Source organism: Dromaius novaehollandiae, chromosome 3 (genome assembly GCF_036370855.1).
Source record: "Dromaius novaehollandiae isolate bDroNov1 chromosome 3, bDroNov1.hap1, whole genome shotgun sequence".
Taxonomy (NCBI): Eukaryota; Metazoa; Chordata; class Aves; order Casuariiformes; family Dromaiidae; genus Dromaius; species Dromaius novaehollandiae.
In genome coordinates this window covers 117,812,560-117,833,414 of record NC_088100.1, presented here as the reverse complement: position 1 = coordinate 117,833,414, position 20,855 = coordinate 117,812,560, and the positions used below count along the sequence as shown (strand labels likewise).

Genomic DNA, 20,855 nt, shown 5'->3' with positions numbered 1-20,855 from the left:
GGTAAGAACAAACGAGACTCCTCCTGTAGCAGGTCATGCAGCCCAGGATCAGGCCCTGCTGTAAGCCACTCCATGGAGGATCTTCTTTCTTCACTTCCTCTAGAAGACTTCTAAGGAGATAAGAGACCCTTCTCTTCAGTCTCCAAAGCTTGACGGCATGCTTCTTACCCAGATATGCCCCAGTCACAGACCGGATCTAACACACTTCCCTCCCCAAGTGCCTCTATCCAGTTACCCTGGACATTTTCCTTCCAATTCTGCTCATTCCCTTGCCTCCCCCTCCATGGCTCTTCCCACAGGCCCTGGAAAATGAGCCTGGGAAGGAGCACTGAGCGTCACCAGCCCTCCTGCTTCCCCAAGGCAGGACACAGAGACATACACACAGACATACACACACCAACAACGTAACATGTTGTTATTAGACAACATCCATTCCTTTCTCTCTTCACTAGACAGTCACTTGCCAGCTCAAGCAGCAGGGCAAGCCTCAAAGGCAGGGAAAGAAATAACACATGCGCTGGGGCAAAACTACATGGTAATGTTACTTCCAAGTTTCAGCTCTCCAAAAGATGGTGCGCAGTGCAGTTTGTTGCTACTCCTGCAGCATCTTCTCATGCTCTTGCACCCTGCAGTTTATCCTCTGGAGGATTTTTGTCCTGTGGAAACAGAAGGAGGATTGAGCCCTTTCAGCTCTTCCCTTTGATAAGGCTGGAGGTCCTTTTCTGCTCCCTGTAGACAAGATGGAGAGAGAAATTCAGGGAAGAGGGTAGCGGCCACCTAAACTGTTACACTAGCCCTTTCACCTCTCACATTCGGTCCAGCGTGAGGTAACTTGGAAAAAGCAAATGTCCTTCTTCTCCTGCAGGCAGCAATGCCTATATGAGGAAACTCGGACACAGTTTTGCCCAAACTCGAGACTTTCTTTCCTGCTGAAGTCGCTGGGACTTTTGGCAGTTCCCGTGAGGACAGAGGTGAGCCCCCTCTGCGACCACTACGCCTCAGCACAACTCTGCTGCTACCAGTGTTCGCTAGGATGAGTCACCCAAGTATGTTATAAGCACAGACCATGCTCCTCTCTTCTAGGAATAATTTCTGGTCTGGGCAGCCTACTGCCAGATTCGAAGGTCTAGGGAACTGGACCTCTGGCCTGTTGATTACAGAGCAGGAGGGATTTCAGGACAGGTGGAAGGTGCAAACTGTGCCTTCCATTACTGTGGTTCTCTTTAATGACAGGCGAGACGGACGAATCAATTTTCTCGTTGCATATTTGAGCCCTGAAGGAACAAAAAGGAAGCGACAACCAACAACCTTTTCAAAGAGCCAAGCCACTTGATACAGATTAGGGCTCATTTTGACTTCTGGAGATTGATTCAAATGCTCTGAGCATACACAGAAACCCCAAATATCACCTCCCATTGGAAAAACAGCTAGGAGGGTCTCTGTTTCTTGGCTTTCTGGTGTGTGCTACTTACCGAGTAAGTGGGCGCTTTGCTATGGTTGCTGAGGTGTGTAGCAGTTACAGCACGGATATTACCTGTTTTGTAATGAGGACCACACCATCCCCTGAGAGACACAGCTCTTACTCTTCCCACACTGAGTTAGTTTTCAGTCAATGGACAGATAAATTGATGAACCTGCAAATTGAAGTTACGTTAAAAATGGGTCCTTTAAGAAAGTGAACCTTGCCAAAGATCGTTTTTGTGTCAGTAATTACACTGGTGGTAACAGGTATGTCTGAAATGGAATAATTTTCTATGTATCAACAGTTAACATGCTCTTTCAAGCCACAGCTTATTCTCAAGAAATAATGGTTAAAAAGCAAAGCAAAACTAAAACTGAACTACACTTCTTGTGTGCTCAACGGTTTCTGCATCTCTTTACATGAACAGGCTAGAAGAGAGTTGATAGACAATCATCTCTTTCCAGCTTCCTATGAACAGGACAGAAAGCTATTACCTCAACAGCCATAAACCTTGGGCTGAGTACCTGAACGGATACCAGTCTGCCCGAATAAGACAGCATGACTGAAGAAAAGGTTTGTTTCTTGTGGATGGATACAGAATATTTCATACAACGAAAAGAAAACAGCAAAATGAAACACAGGTAATGATTCAGGTCTTTATTGTTGCTGTAGAGTAACTGATACATGGTTAAAACATTCTAATATAATCAGTGAACTTTGAAAACTAAGGCTATTTTGTAGATTTGTTGTATCCTGGTGTTTCTTTTCATACAACGTACATATAAAATCAAGTTATAAAAACAGGGATCTTGTTTAAACAACTGAGATTGATGTAATGCACAGAACTAGGAACTACATTTAGTATGATCAGCACAACACCTTATAGACCAGACTGGGGCCCTGCAGTTTTGAACACAAGAGAGAAATGTCTTGGTCTGATGTTCTGTCATCCAAACCGATGGTCTGTTATGACAGACACAGACGATGGGATTTCAACCTTCTGTTCTGAGCAAAGAAACCCATGATTCTGATAAGGAAACATTTGATTGAGCAAATGAACAGTATCCTTAAAGGCAAGAAAAACATATCATTTATCTCCAATAACATAAGCAAACCTAATAGAGATGGAGGTCCAGTAGAACAAGTATCACTGCTGAACATCACGGCTACTGGGACTACAAGAGAACATGAGCTTTGAGAAGACATGCTAATAAAGTGAGACATGTCTTGGTGCCAACATGTGCTCCAGGAAGGATCAGTGTGTTTGATTCCTGGAGTACAAGCACCTTTCATTTAACAGCGCTGAAAACATTTTGAAGTGATTTACCTGACTTAGTCTTAGTGTAGTTCGAATAAGGAAACAGTGAATAAGAACAAAACAGTCTACCAAAAATCTGTATATTAGAACCTTTTGAATAAAAAGCTAGACTTTGACCAAAGAGGGGGGAAAAAAAATCAGAGAAAGATTTTGCTGTAGTTCCTTAATCACTTTTTAAACAAAGCAGCTTCCATATTCACAGTTTTTTCTTTTTAATTCTGATTTTTCTTGTTTTGCATTTCTAATCGAGCTGCATAATGATGCACATAATCTGAAAAATTACATCTGTCTCAAAGTCAACACGTTCCTTGTGAGAGGAGGTTTCTTCATTTAACATGTGCTACCCTGCGTTACGGAGTCAGACAGTGCAAATGTGACATTTACAGCTGACAATATTATTATTTCTGTTCTGTCTAAATATAAGAGAGAAGAGGAAGAATTACAAATTTGCAGAATGTTTACCACGTTACAGTATGTTACATGTTTGGCTCCAGCTGGATAGAAAACCCCTTGTAAGGGTCAGTTATTGGCTGTATTTTATTTCATTTTAAGAGCCAACTCTAATCAAACACAGACTTAAAATGTATTAAAAGTCTTTCATAACTTCATGACCAAGACTCACACTGATGTTCCTGATAAATTTTTTTGATATCACAAAGTTCTTTTAAGGACTGAAAAAAGTATAGCTGGTATTTATGTAACCAATGTATAATCTGTCCTCTGCAGTCACTTCTCAAGACTGTTTTAAGGCTACAAGAGTAGGGTGGCCACGGTTACTACTGGTATGAAAGCACAACCATGGCCTGGGACAGATTAGAAGCCTCTCAGATCACCTTCTTTAAATTCTTCCCTTGCTATGACAGTTACCTGGATGTGCAGGGAACTGAATCAAAGCAGAGTGTTATGCTAAGAAAAACCATGCTATGTACATTTAAGCTGCAACCATGCCTTTAATATCACTGAACTAGGTTTAAAAATGTCATCCTAGTGCAGAAAGAACCTCCTCCACTCACGAAAACAAAACACCAGTTGTCAGTCTTTAGGGACTCAAATACAAATATGAAAAACATCATTAAGAAATACAATCCTAAATATAAAGCTACTTTTATTTATCTTTAAGAAAAAAGGGGATTAAAAAAATTAGAGTAAAACAGATGGCTTCAAGTACTTTCTGCATAATAAACAATTACATATTATAAGCATAGATTAAAAAATAGCTGTCACCTTGCAAGGGACAGTTAAATAATAGGCTGGTGATTCCTTCCAAAAATGGCCTTTAATCCAAACACATTAGACAACATGCTCAGTTTTGTAATTTAGAAGAAAACAGATGTGTCTGCAATGCTGAAACGATACTTGAGAGATTCAGCATAGTGTAGGATACAGTCTATACTCTGCGTGTTCACACTGCACGGCAATACAACTCAACATCCTGAGTTAAGCCACCTCGATCGAGTTCAAACAAGCCTCATGCAACAAACAAATATTTAGTAAGTGAGGGAAGCTCTGCAGCAATACAGTTGACCAAGCAGTCTAACATTGTCTGAGGTTGAACAACAAATCTAAATTGAAGCATCTCCTAAGTGCTGGTAATGTTTATCCCACTTACTATGTGACCACGAACGTTACTTCTATTATGCATGATAGGGAATATGCTTGCAAAGTGTCTTGTCAGAGTTTAAACCCTCAGACTTTCTGGCTGTCATGAAAAGAAAGGAAAATGTTTTAGTAGGAGTCCAAAAAAGGAAACAAATTGCAAAGAGGTGGGGAAAAGGAAGGATGCAATCAGTCAGTCAAGGAGAATATTGCCAAGGGAAGATGTAACTCAATTTGCCTGTGCTGTGATAGTCTGAAACACATTTCTTCTCATACCTGTAAGGAGACAATCATTGCATCCGACGCATTTCAACGGGTCTGGTCGACACACAGAAAAAGCAGTCTTTGTACTTATGTAATGGACACCTGAAATGTCTAAGGAAGCATTGTGAAAGCGAAAATAAATGCTTCAAAAAAAAAAAAAGGTATTTTGCCTTCTCTGACAAATAAAAAAAAAAGTTTTCACACAAATAATGTCTACAAGGAGACCTTTTAAGAATACATTTGCCAGCTATTCAAAGACATTTAGACATCTATTTTTGCTTCTACCAGAAAAAAAAAAACACACTAAAAACAAAAAGAAAGCCCTCCTCCTCACCCTACTCTAAATACTACTGTAGGAACAAGTCTTCCAAAGCTAACAGGAAGATCAGGACAGTGTAAAACAGTGAAAAACCAACCCAGCTACATAGGTGTAGTAAATACTCAGCTAAGACTTAAATGGAGGCAGAGCCAGCACAGTTTTCTGTACTACAACACAAGACAGCAAGGCTTAGAAATCCTTCTAATTTCTGATTTACTGAGTCAGAACAGCTTGAATAACAGTAAGTTCAGTAGTGTTTGGGAAAGCTTATGGGAAAGTATTTTAAATTAAGCTTGAACATTTGAAACAGCAAAAAAGAAATGGAACAACTACCATCAAACCATTACTAAACTTCCTAGCTTTTCAAGTCTGGTGCTCACTTTATGACAATGTGATTATACAGAAATCGTACATCTGTCTCTCGTAGCTGGACAGTTTGGATTTTTACAGTAAAGTTCAGTGCATATCACGTTTATTAACATCCTTACGATTGTTCAATAATCCAGCAATTTGTTTCATAATTACAGCAGAATGCAGTTACTAGCTGCTTGCAAAAGCAATGTTGAAATTACATTCAGAGATAAAAACTATCATTTTCATGTGTAGCAGTAACTTAACGCTTTTCTTTCCTTTCACAGAATTAAGTGCAAGTGTCTAACAAATAATGGCGATAGTAAGAAAAGACAATTCTCATGCAAAAATTCTTCCCCATTTACAAAGTCTGCAGTACCTCTCAAAAACATCAATTTTTACCCCTTCTTTACCCAAGAACTAAGTGTTTTTTATTTTTGTGTTGTGTATTTGCTGTTGCTTTTTAAAATATTGATGACAAGCAAGTTCAATTAGTTCCAGCCCACCAAATATTTTTTGCTGCACGACAAAAAAGACAATCATGGCTGCAAAATACCATCGTACAAAGCTGTAAAGGTACAGCAGCACAAACACACTCAGTGGGAACACTGTCCAGTACAGGAGCGAGATGCACTTAACCACTAGGACCCTGAGCTCGGATTTGCATGGTGGAATAATGCTTTGCCCTGTTGCATCGAAGCACTTTGCTCCTTCGTAGAATTGCCGGAGTCTCTCCTCTTTCTCTTCCCAGCGCTTCTGGCACCAAAGCTGCAGCTCCTCCTTAGAAGTGGGCACCGTCTCTATTGGGTATCTCTGGACGTGAAAGTGAATCTCCTTCGGGAAGTTTCCATTCAAAAGGTGCTTCTCTGTTTGAGGAATGTTTTGGGGGTATGCCACAGTTATGTCATGGATAGCATCGAGATTATTACCTAGAAGAAAGATTTTTGAGAATAAGATCAATACAGATCGTACAACAGCCAGAAACACTAATTAGCTTCAAGGCATGATTGAAAACTATGGCAGAAATCCCAAAGATACGTTAGCTAAGTAGAGTATATTTTCTCTTCTAGAATCCAAAGGCTGAGAAGTCAAATATTTCCCTATCATTATCTGTTCTGAATGTAAGCAAAAATTTTTAGAAACAAAATGATACTCATTTGTACAAACTAAAGTAGAACTACAACACAATGAGTAAGAGGATAAACTTGAATTTGAAGGAGAAAAGATGCACGTCTGGTCTTGGAAAAAGAACAGAGTATGAGAGACTAATCTTTTATCCTACTTTTACAAAACATTCATCCCTGCACTGCCAGCTGAAATTACCTTTAACTAGTCAAAAACGATTTAGTATATGTGCCTGTGAACACTGAAAAAAGATTCGGTTTGAACTTTGACTTGGAGCAAGCAGCATACACAATCCTAATTTACTGAAAATCGGGAAAACATACATGAAAAATACCACAAGTTAAATATCAGGAGTTCATTAAATCTAGGATAAGGAACATCTCTGTAGCTCAGCCGGCTTTGCAGAGTACTCCAACTGAAATAATTTCTTTAAATCTGCCCACCCAGTCCTCTAGTCAGGTAAGCTGCTGTATGCTGCATTCCAGATCTGGTAAATACGAAGCACACTGTAAATGAGGGAGAAGCCAAGCTTTAAGTGAACTGAGTATACTTAGCTATTTGGTTAAAGTGAGTATAGTTAGTTGTTTTAAAAGCAACTGCAGATTAGAAATTAAAGAAAATACTGCTGCAAAAAACCCTTTACTCTTCCTTGCCACACCTGATCAAGCCAACGTATTGAAAGGATGTCAGTATTGCTAAAGTGGGTTTTGCTATTGCATCTTTGTACAAACTAAGTTGACATAGATGGACTTTCCAAATTCCCTCTTTATCCTCCAACTTCTGAGCAGACAACATTCTCTTTGAATTTCATAAAGTAAATTCTGCTAGTGTAAAACTGATCTAAAAATAGGTGCATGGTGCACTGGATGTTGCATAACTGTTAAGTTCTGCCAGCAGTGATTTATCCTCTGTTGCTGTTTTTATTTTGCTTGCTGTCTCAGGGCAAAATAGAATTGGAGACAAAACGCTGTCTACAGTCGCAGCGACTGAAGACTTTTGTTCTCATAGACGATGTCACTTTTTGCAGAGACAATAATAACCTACTACTTCAGTCCTCCTTCCCCTTTTCATTTGCTCCCCTTCCCCAACATTTCTGCCTTCCTCAGAGCTCTAAAAATGACAGAAACAGAATACAGAGTGTTACTTTAAAAGGTGTCTGAAATGATATATCTGAAGTTCAAATATCACAAGAGGGGGAAAAATCCTCTTCAGCTCTTTAGATTATTTTACAAATGTACTGTCTTATAATGATCTCTCTTGGAGAGTTTTGCGGCAGATTACTTGCACTTTTAAAGAACTATATGTGGCTCTCAGCACATTTACCAGAACAAAACTCAATACTTCAGTTTTTGTCTAGCTACAGGATCGTATCCTACCTAGGCAGAGAATCACTGTCCTCTGCACAGATAAAACCTTCCAGGTCTCCTTTCAAGAGATGCCGAAATTGAATGCATCTTGGTAACCAGCCTTTACAAATGGAAGCAACAGCCAGGCTGCTTCATCTTTGTGCAAAGCATGTCTTTTTTCTTCCAAACAGCTGGAATCTCTCCTTCCCCTTCTGCAAACATTTACAGTCAAAAGGATTATCATCAGTCTATAGGATATTCCCCCCCGAGTTCCTGGCACAACGAGGGCCTGCATGTGCCTCAGAGAGATATCCAGCTCTTAAACTCTGTCTCCCTTCTGATCCTCCATAGTTCCCCAGGTCCTAATGGCACATAAAACCTACCCACTTGTAACTCGAGAGAGGGGCCAGGAAAGCTCAGTCTTTGTGAGATTCTTTCATGAAAAAAAACCCAAGAGCTTTGAGCTGCACAAGTTTCTCATCCATCTTCCAGTCCTTTCTGTCTTTGCAGCTAAACCGTCTGTTTGCCGTTACTCTAAGGAACATGCAAATGTTCTTGGAAATAAGGCTTTACACATAATGTTCCACACTCACCATGACAACTGTGTTGAGTGTTAAACAGCTTATTATACTATGCTGTGTACTAGGTGACTCTGATGTGAAAGCATCTACTCTTACGTCCTGCCAATGCCCACCGTGTTCTTTTTGTCAAGGGGCTGTCAAATAATACGGAAACAAGGTTTGTTTCCGTATTTTTTTTTAATATACTTCTTACTGGGGCTACTATATGTGCAAGCTTCCTTCATCATGTTGTCTTTCCTTCCTTGAAAACTTGAATGGGATTTGTCTAGGATATATGGATGCCCCGGCTCAGAAATTCCTACTGCACATACAAGGACCACTGGCATACAGACCACAGGCAATAAATCATCAGATACAAATCTTCTGACCATGTGCAAGTTACTAATAGAGGGCTTGCACAGTAAATCTGGTTCCTGGACACACTACATGCATCTTATGATCCATGTATCTCACAAAGGGCTATACAAGTGCAACAAACTTGGCACACTGAAGATGCACAGGGCTCACTGCACACATGCAGCTGGTTTGATCCCCTTGGCAGGGATATATATTTCAGTCTGGGAATTCCTGATCAGAAAGAGGAAGCCTCTTGCTCCTTACCTAAACAGACACCTTCCAGGAAGGCTTCACTCCTGACTGCAAAGGCCTAGAGTATGTTAGGGTTTCTAAGTTAGTTATCTGGAGCAAAGTTCAAAGAGCTGCATACGGGAGGGTAAACATTACTGTTTCTGCATTACAAATAGGGAAACTGAGGTAATGGATGATTAGGTGACCCATTCAGTATGGCCAGCTTCAACCAGTATCTCCTAACTTACAGCTGCAAAGTTTATATATTAAAGTGTATTTTACACAGGAAGAAATGAGAGTTACTTCCAAGGTTTGTTTAGCATATCTAAAAGCACAGAAATATCAGAAAGAGAAGACCAGAATACCAGGTTTCATATGCAAGAGGATTAGAACTGTTTGCAATAAGTCCCTTGTTTGGGTCATACATATTTAAAAACTCCACACAAATGGCAGCCTGACACTTTAATTCCCTGGCAAGGCAAGCATGTGGAAAGGACCAGCTTCAATCAGTTTTCTACAGCTGTTGAAAGAAGCATGTCCCTGCTATCGCTATGTGCTGTAAGCTGCTGGATCAACACTGCAAACTTGTACAAAAAGGCTCTACATATTCTCTGCTGATTTGTCAATGGTCTCTTTTAATACAAAGAGGGTCAATAAATCATTGCCAAACATGCTACAAGTGAATCTGCTAAAAAAGCAAAAAAATACAAAAACACAAAAAAAACCCCTAACCAAACAGACAAAACCCCCAAAACTGACTGCTGCAGATGAAACTACACCATTCCTGGAAGGGGGACGAAACACCCATAGTCTGACTGTAATCTGCTTCTCAGGAAAATTTTAAGCTGGATCCTTGGCTTGACCATCATTACTGTCTCTGCCTCCCTCTGCAGTTAAGCTCATTCTCTATGCAGTTTGGACGCCTCGAACAGTACATGTTCCAGATCAAAAGCGAAGTGCAGGTCAACCAGCAAAAGGAAGTGACCCGAGGTTGAGATGCAGGGCATCAGAGAAGATCAAGTGAGCGAAGAGTGGGGAAGCAGTATGCTAGGAGCAGTTAGCATGAAGGATGACACCAACCAGAAAGAGGAAAAGATGCTATGTAAGAATGAGCTATGCATTTGGCTTACCGGAAGTGGTTTCCCAAAGAAAAGTTAATTAGCCGTGTGAAGTAAAAAATTGATCACTGGGAGCACTTGAATTTAATTTGCATAAATCTCTCTCTAAAAGAACACCCCCAACACACATCCCTATTTGTAGGGAGGGATTGGGCAAGAGGAAATTAGCAGAACCACACTGACGGGGAACTCTGTAAAACCATTGGCTTATCGTACTCCTGGGACTGTAAGTAGGTTTAGCCAGGAAGCAACCGATTCTAAAGTTCTTTCTCCCACCTCAATTTAAATGTCTGCTTCAAACACCTGCTGCTGCACATTTTGAGAAGAAATTGCCCCAAGGGAAGTCTCATCGTTCTACTTCTCTAGTGGGTCAATAATCAAGCAAAGTGGGTGTATTCGCTTGTAGTGCAGAGAAGCTGTCTGTGGACAAACCGCTTTTCGAAAGCCTTTCAGTGACAGCAGCAGGACCCTCCTTATCCTACAGGTTTTCACAAGCCGTTGGAGAAGGACTGAAGGAAAGAGGAAATCAAATAATGTTCACAATTTTGCATTTGGAATCTAATTAAACTAAGAAACCTCCATTAAGGCAAAAAAGTCAGGCCAGTAGCCCAGCTATTCAGGACAAAGGCACCAATTTCAGCAGCTATATATTCTCATGACTTTCTTAATGCAGTAATAGAACTACATCTCCTTCATGCATATGAACAATATTCTGTTGTACACTTTAGAAAAGCACCTCAGAAAATGAACACTGTACTACAGTGCTGAGGAGTGATTACAAAGTTTTTCTGTAATTATTGTTACACAGCTATAAACACGAGGTAGATGATTAATACATGCTGCGGTCTCCGTTTTGGGATGGCAAAACACCTCCAAGGCGCTTTTCTCCATCTAAACTTCCTGTGTTCCAGTCAAAGTTATTTATATTTCAGGATCTGTTAATACATGACATTACCTCTGGTAATCACAGTGCATAGCTGGTTGCTTTGGACACTGCACTCATAGCACAAGCAATTCTTACCAGGCTCACAGCCAAAACAGCACCAGCAGAGAAAGATGCCTTGGGTGTCCCCCCTGGCCCATGGGGCTGGTGGCTCTCCCCTGACAGCCCCACAAGGGCTCGGGCTCGGTCTCTCTGGGTTATTGGGGTCTCTGCCGCTGTGTCTCTGTGCTCCTTGGCACATGTGGAGACAAGCCTTTTACCACACAACCAAATGTTATAAAACTTGACCATCAAGAGTCTCTTACTAGGTTCAAAATGAAGACACCACAGTTGGACTGAAAATTACTTTTAACTGTGTACATTAAATAATACAATGTCAGCACAGCATTTTAATTTTAGGGGAAAAATAGCTTGAACGTGAAAGGCAGGATTAAAATAGTCTAAGCTTTTTTAAAATACACTTGCAAAGAGAATATTGCAAGCCAGTTGCAATTGTTGAAACCTGCAGAAGCAACGTCAGCCCCAGAGCAGGGCGGACTAAATGGGCTGTTTCTACAGCCGGCCCCCGGTGCCAGGAGCATCCCTCGGGAGCTGGAGCACTGCTCATCCTCCAGGTAGGGTTCGAGCAAGTAACAAGGGCGCTTCCTTGCTCCCAGGGGGGACTGCGCAGTGCTGAGCAGCTCACCGTGAGACAGGAGGATCTACACAAGCAGTGACCGGAGGGCACTTCTGAACAGAAGCTTTTAAGGCCAAAATGACCACCAGCAAGCCAAAAATGAGAACGGGCCCCAGGCAAACCCATGTAATGGAAGTGCTCATACTCCCAACAGTCTGCAGTGTGAGGGGGCACCTTAGTCTCTCCTGATGCATTAGCAGAATTGCAGCAGTAGCTTTTACCCGTTTCCCTCCCTAGTGAGGAGTGCCGCAGCTGTAATTTGTCCTGCTTTACTTATCGTTGACACTACTTTAAATCATACAAGGATTATACAGGCTCTTCCCCTGCATGGATCCAGCAGAGAAGGTGCTCTCTCTAACTGCAGTACACTGCAGAACAGTGAGCCTAATGGGGCTCAATAAAATATGCACAATAACCTTGAAATAAGCTGTTCTGTGAAGAGCAGGACTAATATCTGTGGCCCTTGTCCCCTCCACCTGCCACCACAATATGACTACATGTCCTTCCTCCTGCAAAGCACCGTGCATGCCGCTCCACTGAACAGCTCCAGATGCTGCATACCTCTCCAGGCTTCCATAAAACACCACCTGTAGCTCCCCTATTCCCCCCCCCCCCCCAAATCCTCAATTTTATGTACACTTCCTTAGGCAAACAGGTAGAAAGGAGATTTAGCCTTTCTGTAAATAAACTGATCAGCATCACAATCAAAGCAGACATGGAAACTACTTTAGTAAAACTAGTTATGCTTCACAATATCCCATTATTGTACGTTAGCTTTAAGAGAAAGATACGTTTTGGGCCATTAAAACAAAAGCCATCTAAAACTGCTTCCTGGGAAACATTGCTGTCTTGGCTCCTGAGAAAAGATTTAAGTCATTTTTCTTTGAGAACAGTATCAGAAGGGAGCAGTATCAAAGATTTACAGTCCCTCCTGGGAAGTATCATCCTTGTGAAGATTTAAAACTTCAGGCAGCTCTCTTTAAAGTGGTAGTGTCAGCCAGGGTTAATCTAAATCACTCACAACTCAGTAGTTATTGGAAATCTTTTTTGGGTAAGTGTAGCAATCAAATAAGCAAACAAAAAAAGACAGAATGATAATGCTAGCCTTGATTAACAACAAACAGCAATTCTGCATACCAATTCTCTCTCTAGCTATGCAGCTTTCCGCTGGCACTGTGATACAAGGAGACACGAAGACATTTTACCTGTTGACATGAAGGAGTTAAAGAAATAGCACCTCTTCTCCTTGGTGCTGGAAGCCTCGGGGAGGGAAAGTGCTGGCTATTTTTTGCTCTGCAGAAGCAAGCAGTTGCGTGCTAGGTACTACACATGGGAATACAGGACTACCAGGGATGGCTACGATGTACCTCCAGCCTGGCTGGTAAAAAGAACAAGAGATGTAAGGACTTCCTCATAGCTATCAGCATATGTTACTTGTGCTTAATTCTTTCGTTAAATACATGTAAATCACACAGTTTTTCAGTCTGATGCTATAACTTAATGCGTAAAACAATACCTCTAATTGAAGTGGAGGGGAAGAGGGATCTGCTTTGACTTTGAAATCTACTGTAAAAGGGAATGTTATGTTTTTCTAGTCTTATCTTCTGAATAACATAGGCCACAGAAACTTATGCAGAATATTTTTATTTTTGCCACGGGATAGTCTAAGACACAGACATCCCATGTTGTCTTAAAGCCTTTAAGAAGGGATAGGCAATTCTTCTACTTAATTATCCTGGGGGTGGAGGAGAGCAAGGGAAAGAGAAAAGCAGTACCTTATTTCTCTACTGAATGTATCTAGTTTTACCTTCCAACCTCTCCTTCCTGTTATAGCTCTGCTAAATTAAAAAGAGCTGTCTGTGGTCATGTAGATAAGTGTAGACCTCATCTACCAACCTCTTAAGTTGTTCTTTAATAAGAGACTAGACATACTGAGCTTCTTAAATCTCAATATAAAGCATGGGGTTTTTTTTTTTTTTTTTTTTTTACAAGTTCAAATCCCTCTTCCAGGTTGCTGAATCTTTTCAAATATTTCAACATACTTTTCAAAGAGTAGGTACTGGAACCAGACAGAGTTCTCCAAAGTGGCCTCCTTAGGTCCACACACTAAGAATTAATACTAACTCCTACTTGTTATTTTTCTCTGTGCACCTAAAAATGATACCCTTTCTCTTAGCTGCAACATTGCTTTGGGACCTGATTTTCCATCCTATTTATTGACCATTACAAAGTCCTTTGCAGTATCCTGGAGCGAAGTGCAGTTAGCAACCTACCATGAGAGTGCCGAAGGTGACACTCAGTAGGATCTGAAGCAACAAGCAACAGGGCTAAGAGGCAAAAGCCACAGTGAGCCGCAACACGTGCTCCTCCATGCTCCGACGGGGCAGCTGCCTCGAACTGGCACGAGAAGCTGCTCAAACGGTAATGGGGACCTGACAGGTTTCTCCCTGGTTTCTGTGGAATTTCTGCCAGGAAAGAAAAATAGTCTGGCACACGATCCTTGAAAGCCTGGTGACCCAGGAGTTGAAGTAAGGGCATGCAAACAGGCTACGTCAGAGTTTTTCCACTCTCACCTATCCCAGAACCTGAGATTCTCATCTGGTGTGTTTGCTAATCGGCTTTATGTCTGTTGCTTTAACACGTCTCTCCCCTCGCCCCCTCCATAATTCAAAAGATAAGGAGGACTACAGTTCAGCAAACAGTAATTTACCCACATTCTCACTTTTATTTTATTAGCATCATTACACTGAAGTTATATTGTCAATAAAGACTAATTGACTTAACTACCTCTTACAGATTTGGTGATTCTTTGTACAGGTTATAAAACAATGCTACTGTAAATGGCAGGAGCAGACCTCTCTCTTTTCTCTTTGAATGCAAGAGATGCTGTCTTCTTCCATCTGCCAAATTCCCTCCTTCCTTCTTTCAAAACCAAATCAAAACTAACACAAAAGGGAAGACATGGTATAATTCAGTTATAACATGAAAACTCAGTCCTGTGGGAAGACTAGGGAAAGATAAGAGTGGATCAAGAAGTATAATAACCTGGTCTGCAAAAGATACATCAAGCACTAAACTAATTCTTAGCTCAACGATTAAACTGTACAAAAATGCTTAGGCACATGTCAAGCTGAAGCGAATGACAGCAGATTTAGCTCGTTTAGCTGCAGGCACTGTTTGCTCAGCTACCCTTTACAGGAGAAATACAAGCACGGGTCACAGTCCTGGATTTCACCTGTTTCACACTTTTCAAACTCTATTAACATTTTAAAAATTCAACTCTATCTTTCCATCTCCCCAGACCTGGGCCCTCAAACTATTATCAAAGTCACAGGTAGCTTGCCTAAAATGCTGTGCGCTGTTCATGGGTAATGCTGCAAACACAAAATGACTAAAGACTTCAGGCATTGAGTTCACTATGTTAAAAGACGGCATCTCTGAGCAAATGAGGGAAAGGTGTCCAGCGAAAAGCAGGGATCCAGTTGCTGTGATGGGGAACGTGTTGGCATAGTGGCTGCATTTACAAGACTGCCAAACGGCACTTGCCCTTCAGTCTTCTCTCCCATGCTCTGAAGTGTTATTGTACAAAACTGCAAAGCAAAAGCTGATTGAGCTAAAAATAAAATACAAAATATGTGGAGAGGAGGGAGTGAAGGGATAAAAGGGTTGGAATAACAAGTTATTTTCAGTCGCTAGGGATGACCAGGCATAACTGACTCACCACTCTCTACATTATCATTCCTGAACTATATTTACCAAACCTAGATAATAAAAATACCATATTTATTCCTCCCCACGCATAGTTGCTCTCTTCCAGTCTCCCATACTGCATGGGAGTACACACATGCAATTTGGTTTTCACAGGTATGTTTCGTTAGGAAGGAGGGAACATGTTATTTCAAAACTTACAGTACACTGCTACTAATTCATACAAAAAATATTTCATAAAATAGACACTGACACACTGGTATGCATCTCTCCAACTCCAATATGCTTTAACAAGAATTTCTGGCAAACAGCCAATGAATTCACAGTTATGCTTAAGACAAAGTAATTTACTATACTGCAGTGAAAACCTTTTAAAAAGCATCACAGATAGTCTACTTCGCCTTAACGTGACACATTTGTAGAAAAGTGAATGTACATAAATTAGGAAACTGCTGAAGTAAAAAAAAAGTTAAACTAGTCATCCAAGTATTTCTGGAAAGCCAAATACCATAACAACTAAGCAAAAATAAGATGCCAGCTATCCTTAAAAACTTCAAATATATGTATTTTATATATTAAAAGAATACATATAATGCATGTACAAACAACACAAGCTTATTCCTATCTTTTAATATAACAGCCTCTCCACCTTATTCTTCTGTTATTTGATGGCACTGAAATCACTGCAAATCTGAGAAAGAAGTAATCCAACTATGTACATTTCTTTGCTCTCTGCCTGGACCAACAATACCTCATCTGGATGGAATTAAGCACCAATCTCTGGTATTAAAAAAAAATGTAGTTCTTAGAGGTAATCCAGTTTTGCTACAATTCAGCTATTGCATCTGAAATTTCCACACTCAGTTCTGACTGGTCTGACTGAGTTGACAGTAAAGCAAAACACTGCAGCAGTTTACAGATACAACTGGCGTCCCAGTTACGTTCAGAACTGCAGTAAGTTACTGCTGGATAATCAATGCAGCTGGCTTAAAATATGGAATTCCGGGAGTCAGGATGATGTCAGGAGTAGCAGTACGTATGAACTGTCATGTTGTAGCACAAAAGCATATGTTAGCTTTCAGCATTCCAGTTAAAATATAAACATTAAATGGGCCAGCCTTCCCAATTTCCCAGCTCATTCCATTACATGTTATTTATTTCTCCCAATTCTTCTAAAACCATTCTTTGTACTTGTTTCAAATACAACTATTTTTACAGTTCTGGGATTCACCAGGAGGCAGGGAAGGAATTTTCTGATCATTTTAAATAGAGGAACATCAGGGCCCACCCCATACCCAGCCAGACCTTGCAACTTATTTTGAGTTTCATCTTTTGTGAAGTCACCACAAAGCCAGAGTGAGGCAGAGTCCAAGGGGTAGAGAAAAATAATTCACCACAGATATTCAGAAGAAAACGGTTGTGGCAGTTCTTGCTCAGTGATCTACACTAACCAAAGAGTGTCTGATCTTTTCAGAAAGGCGCTGGAGTTTTAACTTTTCATCATGCCCCTGGTTCATGTCAATGTAAGGAGGTTGGTAAGAGCTGCATAGCACCATCTAACACTATACTGCAATAGTAGCAGTAAGTAAATAAACAGTGACTATAAAAGAAATTAATTTTTTTTTTGGCTTCTCATGCATTACATCCATTCTCTTCTGAAATTCAGATACAAAGTACAGCTTACTTTCCTTTCCTTACTCTATTTCTCTCTTTTTTTTTTCGTTATGGTTCCAGATCAGTAACCTTCTGTTAGTTCAGTGCAGTTTGCTATTTATTCTTATCACTACCCAAAGTCAACCACTAGAGAGTGCTCTTGAGCTGCTTAGTGACCTTACACTGTTTTCTAACCCTACCCTCTTTGAACTGTTCCAAACACACTCATGATTAACATAGCCTTCGGTAGCAACCCAGAATTAGTAGCAAATTTCCATGCCCCACAATAGTATAGATGGGCTAGATGATGTATCCAGTACCATTACATCTGGGACACATGAGAAGAAAAGAGAAAATGCATTCAGACTTAGGGAGATGTAGTATTAAAAATCCTGCCCACACCAAACAAAAATGCTAGATGAAAATGTACCCTGTGACAAAAATAGAATATAAACCAGATGTTGAAAAAACACCTGCTAGCAGCCACCTCAAATATTTGGACTGAGTGCTTCCACATACATCCGGAGCCAATCTCTTACATTTCATGCCTCGCTGATTTGTTCTATTGCCATTCTTGGTCACAGCGGTTTGTTTTCATTTCAGTGTACAAAGCAAGAGGAATGCAGAACAGCACCAGCAGTCTGACAAGACGGCATAATTTCAGCATGCAGAAGACTGCTAGGCTTTAACTTCTCTCTGATTAATATATATACTAAAGCCACATTATCCTCTTGCTCCAACTCTTTTTTAAATCTAGGACAAGGATTTTGTTTCTGAAAATGTTTCATGCTCTACTGTTAGAAGAGACTCTGGACAGAAATGTCTTGTTTATTGTCTGAATTCACAGCTGAGGTATATTTACATACAAACAAGCTCATCTATATGTCTCACCGAGCAAAGTCAGCTTTGGGCAGAGAAGCGCTTGAGTTTCAATTAACTAGCAAAGCCCTAGTCCTGAATTAAGCCAAAAAACAGAGCCACTAACACACTTTAATACTCAATTTTTTAATCTAACTCTCTAGATGTAATTTAACTCTTTAATATTCAGCTCTAATACTACCAATCCCTGATTTTCCACATTTTTTTCTTCAGATGACTGGCTACATAAATCATATAGCTACCTGATATAAGAGCATACATCATTGCAACAAACAGGCATTCAGATCCATGACTAGATGCACTGAGATACGAACTCATTGTTCCCAATCTCCTGGTGCTAAAGCAGTTTCCACCAGAGCATGATACACAAGTGGCCAAATCTTATTAAATTTAATCAGCCCAGTACTTGGGAGAGCCATATTAATCAGAAAGGGATTTAATGAAAAGCCTCAGCTCCAATGAATACTCTTTAATTACGACTGACTAATATTTATCCACAAAGAGGAATTTGTTTCAGGATTAGCCTGAGACCTGGAAGAAGCCAAAGACATCAATTTAATAATGGAATGCCTAATTAAAGTATAATGGAATCCTAATTGTGATATACTGCTTTGTAGTGCACATGATTTATTTAGAACAATTGCTTTTCATTGGGCTCATTAGGGAAAGTTAAACAAAACACAACAGTAAAAGAGAGAAGGGAAAAACAGGCAGACTGGAACTTCCAAGATGATTATAATCAGTTGATGAAAGACAGTGACATATTTGTCAGATAGAGCACTGCCATCCCTTCACAGGCTGCAGTTAAAATCTTTAGGAAGGATAATGATGGTAAAGTGCTTTCCCTCCCTCGTGACATGGGATCAGCCCAAAACTCCCTGCTGCAGCTACTTCGTGGAGCTCCAGCAGCAGAAAGGCACTGTACGCCGCAGGGTCCGATGGGGTCTCCTTGGTGCAAAGGGACCCCATATCATGCAACCTCGTGGCAAAAGGGCAGAGGCGAGGCTGCCACTGGCTGTTCAGGACCATAGCTCTCGCACACAGTGAGTTTAAGCACCGACTTACGCATCCTCACCTGAGAAGAGATGCTGAAAAGTGGCACCTCTTTACTCAGCACGCGTATTTAAATTGCTGCGTATACCCATCATCCTCAGAGCCTGCAGTAGTTCTCTGCTACCTCTCATTCTTCTCTGCACAATACACACAGACCTCTATGAAAGCTGCTGGTTTCACTTCCAGCTCAGCCACCAGGTAGGTATTTTAATGAAGATGTAAATTAAGAGTCAAGTGCTGCCTGGATTTCACCGTTTTCACTGGGCTGAAAAAAATTTGTTTCCATTGTTGACTGGGAGCACAATCTGAAATGCAGACTTTCAGCATCTCGTGATGATACTTACAAAGAAAAGACTTCAATTCAAGGTGTTGCTAACTAGCAGAGTCTGCACAACTACAGGTTTGAGGGAGCACATCTATTTACTTGTATAACTAATTGCATTTGATCAGAAGGCATTACTTTAAGGGGGCACGGCCCCACAGGTAACCCATGGCACATGCCTGAATGGCTCCCATTTTTTTCTATGTACAACACAAAAAAGCTGTCGAAGTAGTTCTCGCAAAACCAAACACCTCCTCCTGACGGCATGCTGATGGGACTAGCATTCTGGCCCCTTCACTAAAACAGGCTAGCTGCTAGACCCCCTCATTCATTCAAACTCAGGTGAAGGACATGCACTTTTCATCCTGTATCGTACTTTTACAAAGTGTCAATGCAAACAGCATTGAGCTGACTCTGTATACTTTTCTTCCCTTCACTGGTACAGCACTAGGAAAAGAAAAGAATGGAAAGGAGCTGCTCCTGCTGCTTCTCCACTCTGCACTGTTCTGCAAATAGAAAACAGACATAGTGAGGTCTAGTACCAAATTACCTTCCTCTGCCACGGCAGCTGGAACTGCAGATCAATGCCTTTAGCTGGGGCTCAGTGATGTTTAATTGGTGATGCAGGAACTTTTGCACCAGCAGAAACTGTCATGAGATTGCCATGGAAAAGAAAAAGGGATGCTAAAAACTATAACATCTATGAAAACACAGCATCATGGCCTCATAGGCGAATGAGGGATCACAGACATTTTAAATGGCCAGCAGCAGAAAGATCTTTCTCTATAGAAATAAACAGATCTGCTAATGGTTTTGTTCTAACTACTGCTATTCATAAGGATGCTTAGAGAGAGTTACAGGCAAAAGAGCTCTTTAAATGAAAATGAGCAAAAACTGCTGAAAGTGCCTAAGGAGGCATTCTCATGCCCGGATGGAAGCTAAATTCTGAGCATCCATCTTCTTATCCTTCCACATGTGCAACACTGCCAGTCTGCCAACCTGAAACATAAAAACTGAACTTTATCCCAGGGACGGCAAAAAGGGGAGGGTGTGCGCTACTTTTTCATCTTCAGATATGGTCTCATGATTACCATAGCAAGGTTGAGAGATGCTACTTATCCCAGTACAGAATGGCACAACCTTGAGCCAAGTGGGTCAGTCTGCTCAAGGCAGGCAGGAAAAGGAGGTTGATGCTTATGATCTATGCATGGTACCTTTATGTTAAAAGTGTAGGTTGCAGTGGTTTGCTCCTTCTTTTATACAAATCAGAAGACAATCCCATGCTGGCAACTGAAGTCACAGACAGGAAAATACTGCAAATCCCTGTTGTACAGGCCCCTTTGAACAGAAGGCTAAAAAGCTGATTTCCTGAAAATATCCGCTATAAACTTATACATCTGCACTCAGATGGAACATTTAACTCAGCTGGCATTGTGCACTACAAAGCTCTGAAAGTAGTCTTTACTAATGTTTTTAACATTGATGTTTGACACAAGTATTCATATGTACATAACTAAATCATAGTGAATAAAATAAACATAGGCAGTTCAACTTATTTCATAGGAATTATGGAA

General features: G+C 40.8%; 1 protein-coding gene across 7 annotated transcripts in view; it reads right to left on the bottom strand.

Annotated features, from left to right (window-relative positions):
* Window positions 1-2,104: 2,104 nt before the first annotated feature.
* Window positions 2,105-20,855, bottom strand: part of LCLAT1 (lysocardiolipin acyltransferase 1) — a 123,396-nt gene continuing 104,645 nt past the window's right edge. For all 7 annotated transcript variants that reach the window (XM_026094749.2, XM_026094750.2, XM_064509920.1 and 4 more), the window contains one exon: window positions 2,105-6,239. In XM_026094749.2, the coding sequence (XP_025950534.1) occupies window positions 5,731-6,239 (509 nt within the window). In that variant the 3' untranslated portion in view covers window positions 2,105-5,730. The remainder of the gene's footprint in view (window positions 6,240-20,855) is intronic.